Source organism: Salmo salar, chromosome 02 (genome assembly GCF_965601325.2).
Source record: "Salmo salar chromosome 02, fSalSal1, whole genome shotgun sequence".
Taxonomy (NCBI): Eukaryota; Metazoa; Chordata; class Actinopteri; order Salmoniformes; family Salmonidae; genus Salmo; species Salmo salar.
In genome coordinates this window covers 99,315,001-99,322,500 of record NC_138292.1, presented here as the reverse complement: position 1 = coordinate 99,322,500, position 7,500 = coordinate 99,315,001, and the positions used below count along the sequence as shown (strand labels likewise).

Here is a 7,500-nt window from a genome sequence, read left to right as displayed (position 1 = left end):
GACCTCTGGTGGCATGTCTTGTGGGGTATGTATGGGTGTCTGAGCTGTGTGCCAGTCTGTTTAAATAGACCTCTGGTGGCATGTCTTGTGGGGTATACATGGGTGTCTGAGCTGTGTGCCAGTCAGTTTAAATAGACTTCTGGTGGCATGTCTTGTGGGGTATGGATGGGTGTCTGAGCTGTGTGCCAGTAGTTTAGACAGACACACCAGTACATTCAACATGTCAATACCTCTCACAAATACAAGTAGTGATGAAGTCAACCTCCACTTTGAACCAGCCCCGACAATATTAATGTTAGCTCTCTGTGTACATCTAAGGGCCAGCCGTGCTGCCCTGTTCTGAGCCAGAAGCTGGGGAGGCTTGGGCAAGTTGCTGTGGGGGGGTCAAGGCTGTTGACCAGGGTATATTGGTTCCTAACTTCCCTGAAAAGTTGCATATCGCAGGGACTATTCGATACTAATGCAGAACGCCACAGGATGTTTTTGTGCTGGTCGAGGGCAGTCAGGTCTGGAGTGAACCAAGGGCTATATCTGTTCCTGGTTCTAAATTTGAATGGGGCATGCTCATCACTGTCAAACGCTCCCTAAAACACTTCAGCAAGCAGGCCTTTCTAATCAACCTGGCCCGGGTATCCTGGAAGGATATTGACCTCATTTTAATTAATTAATTTCCTCAACATGTTAATTAAATAAGCATGCCCCTTTCAAAAAATGCAGAACTAAGAACAGATATAGCCCTTGGTTCACTCCAGACTTGACTGCCCTCGACCAGCACAAAAACATCCTGTGGCATTCTGCATTAGCATCGAATAGCCCCTGCGATATGCAACTTTTCAGGGAAGTCAGGAACGCTCAAGGTACTAAACGATATCATAACCGACATCGATGAAAGACAGTACCGTGCAGACGTCTTCATCGACCTGGCCAAGGCTTTCGACTCTGTCAATCACCACATTCTTATCGGCAGACTCAACAGCCTTGGTTTCTCAAATGATTGCCTCGCCTGGTTCACCAACTACTTCTCAGATAGAGTTCAGTGTGTCAAATCGGAGGGCCTGTTGTCCGGACCTCTGTCAGTCTCTATGGGGGTACCACAGGGTTCAATTCTCGGGCTGACTTTTTCTCTGTATATATCAACGATGTCGCTCTTGCTGCGGGTGATTCCCTGATCCACTTCTACGCAGACGACACCATTCGGTATACATCTGGCCCTTCTTTGGACACTGTGTTAACTAACCTCCAAACGAGCTTCAATGCCATACAACACTCCTTCCGTGGCCTCCAACTGATCTTAAACGCTGGTAAAACCAAATGCATGCTCTTCAACCGATCGCTACCCGCCCACCTGACTAGCATCACTACTCTGGACAGTTCTGACATAGAATACGTGGACAACTATAAATACCTAGGTATCTGGTTAGACTGTAAACTCTCCTTCCAGACTCATATTAAACATCTCTAATCCAAAATTAAATCTAGAATCGGCTTCCTATTTCGCAACAAAGCCTCCTTCACTTACGGCGCCGAACATACCCTCGTAAAACTGACTATCCTACCGATCCTCGACTTCGGCGATGTCATTTACAAAATAGCTTCCAATACTCTTCTCAGCAAACTGGATGCAGTCTATCACAGTGCCATCTGTTTTGTCACCAAAGCCCCATATACCACCCACCATTGCGACCTGTATGCTCTCGTCGGCTGGCCCTCGCTACATATTCGTCGCCAGACCCACTGTCTCCAGGTCATCTACAAGTCTATGCTAGGTAAAGCTCCACCTTATCTCAGCTCACTGGTCATGATAACAACACCCACCCGTACCTGTAGCATGCGCTCCAGCAGGTATATCTCACTGGTCAACCCCAAAGACAACACCTCCTTTGGCCGCCTTTCCTTCCGGTTCTCTGCTGCCAATGACTGGAACGAATTGCAAAAATCGCTGAAGCTGGAGACTCATATCTCCCTCACTAGCTTTAAACATCAGCTATCTGAGCAGCTAACCGATCGCTGCAGCTGTACATAGGCCATCTGTAAATAGCCCACCCAATCTACCTACCTCATTCCCATATTGTTTTTATTTACTTTCTGCTCTTTTGCACACCAGTATTTCTACTTGCACATCATCATCTGCTCATCTATCACTCCAGTGTTAATCTGCTAAATTGTAATAACTCCGCTACTATGGCCTATTTATTGCCTTACCTCACGCCATTTGCACACACCGTATATAGACTTGACATTTTTTCTATTGTGTTATTGACTGAACGCTTGTTTATTCCATGTGTAACTCTGTGTTGCTGTTTGTGTCGCATTGCTTTGCTTTATCTTGGCCAGGTCGCAGTTGTAAATGTTCTCAACTAGCCTACCTGGTTAAATAAAGGTGAAATAAAAATAAAAATCATTTTAAGCTCGTTTAAAGAATAACCAGGCATCTTCTACTGACGGAATGAGGTCAATATCCTTCCAGGATACCCCGGGCCAGGTCGATTAGAAAGGCCTGCTCGCTGAAGTGTTTTAGGGAGCGTTTGACAGTGATGAGGGGTGGTCGTTTCCGCAGCCCACAGACGCAGGCAATGAGGCAGTGATCGCTGAGATCCTGATTGAAAACAGAAGAGGTGTATTTAGAGGGCAAGTTGGTCAGGATAATATCTATGAGGGTGCCCATGTTTACGGATTTAGGGTTGTACCTAGTGGGTTCGTTGATAATTTGTGTGAGATGGAGGGCATCAAGCTTAGATTGTAGGATGGCCGGGGTGTTAAGCATATCCCAGTTTAGGTCACCTAACAGCACGAGTTCTGAAGATAGATGGGGGAGGGGCAATCAATTCACATAGGGTTGATAACAAGCTGATTGGTCGGTGTTTTTGAGCCAGTAAAGGGGGCTTTACTATTCTCAGGTAGCAGGAATGACTTTAGCTTCCCTCCAGGCCTGAGGGCAACACACTGTCTAGTTACATTGAAGTTGTGGCAAATAGGAGTGGCAATATCGTCTGCTATTATCCTCAGTAATTTTCCATCCAGGTTGTCAGACCCCGGTGGCTTGTCATTGTTGATAACAATCATTTTATCTCCTCTTCCACACTCACTTTACAGAATTCAAAATTACAATGCTTGTTTTTCATAATTAGGTCAGATATACTTGGATGTGTAGTGTCAGCGTTTGTTGCTGGCATGTCATACCGAAGTTTGCTAATCTTTCCATTGAAAAAATCTTTAAATCTTTAAAATCAAAAACAACAAAATGTCATAATTCAACTTTCTCAAACATACAACTATTTTACACCATTTTAAAGATACACTTCTCCTTGATGTAACCACATTGTCCGATTTCAAAAAGGCTTTACAGCGAAAGCAAAACATTAGATTATGTTAACCTGTTAGGGCTAGGGGGCAGTATTGACACGGCCGGATAAAAAACGTACCCGATTTAATCTGGTTACTACTCCTGCCCAGTAACTAGAATATGCATATAATTATTGGCTTTGGATAGAAAACACCCTAAAGTTTCTAAAACTGTTTGAATGGTGTCTGTGAGTATAACAGAACTCATATGGCAGGCCAAAACCTGAGAAGATTCCATGCAGGAAGTGGCCGGTCTGACAAGTTGTTGTTCATCTTGGCTCTTTTTATTGAAGACTGAGGATCTTTGCTATAACGTGACACTTCCTACGGCTCCCATAGGCTCTCAGAGCCCGGGAAAAAGCGGAATGATATCGAGGCAGCCTCTGGCTGAAACACATTATCGCGTTTGGCAAGTGGCCGATCAGAGTACTATGGGCTTAGGCGCGTGCCCGAGTCGACCCCATGCTTTATTTTCTTTCATCTGTTTACCTAAACGCAGATTCCCGGTCGGAATATTATCGCTTTTTTACGAGAAAAATGGCATAAAAATTGATTTTAAACAGCGGTTGACATGCTTCGAAGTACGATAATGGAATATTTAGAATTTTTTGGTCACGAAATGCGCAATGCTCGTCACCCTTATTTACCCTTTCGGATAGTGTCTTGAACGCACGAACAAAACGCCGCTATTTGGATATAACAATGGATTATTTGGGACCAAACCAACATTTGATATTGAAGTAGAAGTCCTGGGAGTGCATTCTGACGAAGAACAGCAAAGGTAATAACATTTTTCTTATAGTAAATCTGACTTTGGTGAGTGCTAAACTTGCTGGGTGTCTAAATAGCTAGCCGGGCTATCTACTGAGAATATTGCAAAATGTGCTTTCACCAAAAAGCTATTTTAAAATCGGACATATCGAGTGCATAGAGGAGTTCTGTATCTATAATTCTTAAAATAATTGTTATGTTTTTTGTGAACGTTTATCGTGAGTAATTTAGTAAATTCACCGGCAGTGTTCGGTGGGAATGCTAGTCACATGCTAGTCACATGCTAATGTAAAAAGCTGGTTTTTGATATAAATATGAACTTGATTGAACAAAACATGCATGTATTGTATAACATAATGTCCTAGGGTTGTCATCTGATGAAGATCATCAAAGGTTAGTGCTGCATTTAGCTGTGGTTTGGGTTTATGTGACATTATATGCTAGCTTGAAAAATGGGTGTCTGATTATTTCTGGCTGGGTACTCTGCTGACATAATCTAATGTTTTGCTTTCGTTGTAAAGCCTTTTTGAAATCAGACAGTGTGGTTAGATTAACGAGAGTCTTGTCTTTAAAATAGTGTAAAATAGTCAGATGTTTGAAAAATTGACGTTTTTGCATTTTTGAGGTATTTGAATAACGCGCCACGGGATTACACTGGCTGTTGAGTAGGTGGGACACAAGCATCCCACCTAGCCCATAGAGGTTAAGAGAGTACATAGACAAAAATAATCACACAGCCATTTTCCAAGCAAGGACATGTGTCAATAAAACCCGAAAACACAGCTAAATGAAGCACTAACCTTTGACGATCTTCATCAGATGGCACTCCTAGAATCAAAAGAAGAACTACAATTCTCAGACTTTCCACTTCCTGCTTGGATTTTTCTCAGGTTTTTGCCTGCCATATGAGTTCCGTTATACTCACAGAGACCATTCAAACAGTTTTAGAAACTTCGGAGTGTTTTCTATCCAAATCTACTAATAACATGCATATTCTAGTTTCTGGGCCAGAGTAGTAACCTGCTTACATTGGGTACGTTTTTCATCCGGCCGTGAAAATACTGGGACGTTAGCCCATAGAAGTTATCGTGGGCTATTTTTAGAACTTTTCTGGGATGCTTGCTTGTTTTCATTGCTTTATCATCACTACAGGATGTGACATCATCACTACACGGCCTGATATCATCACTACAGGACGTGACGTCATCTCTACAGGAAGTGACGTCATCTCTACAGGACGTGACATCATCGCTACAGGAAGAGAAGGACCGGTGACGTCACAATCCCTAGTCAGAGTGCTTCTCTCTCTCTTATTAAACCACTGGACTGGTGTAGACTGGGTTAGGGGGATAGAGAGATTACAGAGGTTAGGGTTCAGAGGTCAGTGTAACGCCCTGACGACGGCCGTTACAGTCAGGGGGATAGAGAGATTACAGAGGTTAGGGTTCAGAGGTCAGGGATTAGATTGAGAACATGGCTGTTGGGTCGAACCTCAGCCTGATTTAACAACGTTAATTTACACTGTATTAATTATATTATATTATATTAACTATATCATTTATTATATTGCATACGGTATTAACTGTATCGTTTATTAAATAGTGTATGAATTATAATGGATGTTATACACTGCTCAAAAAAATAAAGGGAACACTTAAACAACACAATGTAACTCCAAGTCAATCACACTTCTGTGAAATCAAACTGTCCACTTAGGAAGCAACACTGATTGACAATAAATTTCACATGCTGTTGTGCAAATGGAATAGACAACAGGTGGAAATTATAGGCAATTAGCAAGACACCCCCAATAAAGGAGTGGTTCTGCAGGTGGGGACCACAGACCACTTCTCAGTTCCTATGCTTCCTGGCTGATGTTTTGGTCACTTTTGAATGCTGGCGGTGCTTTCAATCTAGTGGTAGCATGAGACGGAGTCTACAACCCACACAAGTGGCTCAGGTAGTGCAGCTCATCCAGGATGGCACATCAATGCGAGCTGTTTCAAGAAGGTTTGCTGTGTCTGTCAGTGTAGTGTCCAGAGCATGGAGGCGCTACCAGGAGACAAGCCAGTACATCAGGAGATGTGGAGGAGGCCAACAACCCAGCAGCAGGACCGCTACCTCCGCCTTTGTGCAAGGAGGAGCAGGAGGAGCACTGCCAGAGCCCTGCAAAATTACCTCCAGCAGGCCACAAATGTGAATGTGTCTGCTCAAACGGTCAGAAACAGACTCAATGAGGGGGGTATGAGGGCCCGACGTCCACAGGTGGAGGTTGTGCTTACAGCCCAACACCGTGCAGGACGTTTGGCATTTGCCAGAGAACACCAAGATTGGCAAATTCGCCACTGGCGCCCTGTGCTCTTCACAGATGAAAGCAGGTTCACACTGAGCACGTGACAGACGTGACAGAGTCTGGAGACGCCGTGGAGAACGTTCTGCTGCCTGCAACATCCTCCAGCATGACCGGTTTGGTGGTGGGTCAGTCATGGTGTGGGGTGGCATTTCTTTGGGGGGCCACACAGCCCTCCATGTGCTCGCCAGAGGTAGCCTGACTGCCATTAGGTACCGAGATGAGATCCTCAGACCCCTTGTGAGACCATATGCTGGTGCGGTTGGCCCTGGGTTCCTCCTAATGCAAGACAATGCTAGACCTCATGTGGCTGGAGTGTGTCAGCAGTTCCTGCAAGAGGAAGGCATTGATGCTATGGACTGGCCCGCCCGTTCCCCAGACCTGAATCCAATTGAGCACATCTGGGACATCATGTCTCGCTCCATCCACCAACGCCACGTTGCACCACAGACTGTCCAGGAGTTGGCGGATGCTTTAGTCCAGGTCTGGGAGGAGATCCCTCAGGAGACCATCCGCCACCTCATCAGGCATTGTAGGGAGGTCATACAGGCACGTGGAGGCCACACACACTACTGAGCCTCATTTTGACTTGTTTTAAGGACATTACATCAAAGTTGGATCAGCTTGTAGTGTGGTTTTCCACTTTAATTTTGAGTGTGACTCCAAATCCAGAGCTCCATGGGTTGATAAATTGGATTTCCATTGATTATTTTTGCGTGATTTTGTTGTCAGCACATTCAACAATGTAAAGAAAAAAGTATTTAATAAGATTATTTATTTCATTCAGATCTAGGATGTGTTGTTTAAGTGTTCCCTTTATTTTTTTGAGCAGTATATTTCATATGGTATTAAATGCATTATATATGAAATATTGTATATTATAAACTGGGTGGTTCTAGCCCTGAATGCTGATTGGCTGACAGCCGTGGTATATCAGACCGGGTGTGACAAAACATATTGTTTAGTGCTGTAATTCCGTTGGTAACCAGTTTGTAACAGCAATAAGGCACCTCGGGGGTTTGGGCTATATGGCCAAT

General features: G+C 44.1%; 1 protein-coding gene across 1 annotated transcript in view; it reads left to right on the top strand.

The window, feature by feature from the left end:
• Positions 1-7,500, top strand: part of LOC106600771 (lipopolysaccharide-induced tumor necrosis factor-alpha factor homolog) — a 21,718-nt gene that overhangs the window by 13,120 nt on the left and 1,098 nt on the right. Inside the window, exon 6 of the mRNA XM_045712534.2 lies at positions 5,266-7,500. This exon is cut by the window's right edge and continues 1,098 nt beyond it. Coding sequence (XP_045568490.2) covers positions 5,266-5,272 — 7 coding nt within the window. The 3' untranslated portion in view covers positions 5,273-7,500. The remainder of the gene's footprint in view (positions 1-5,265) is intronic.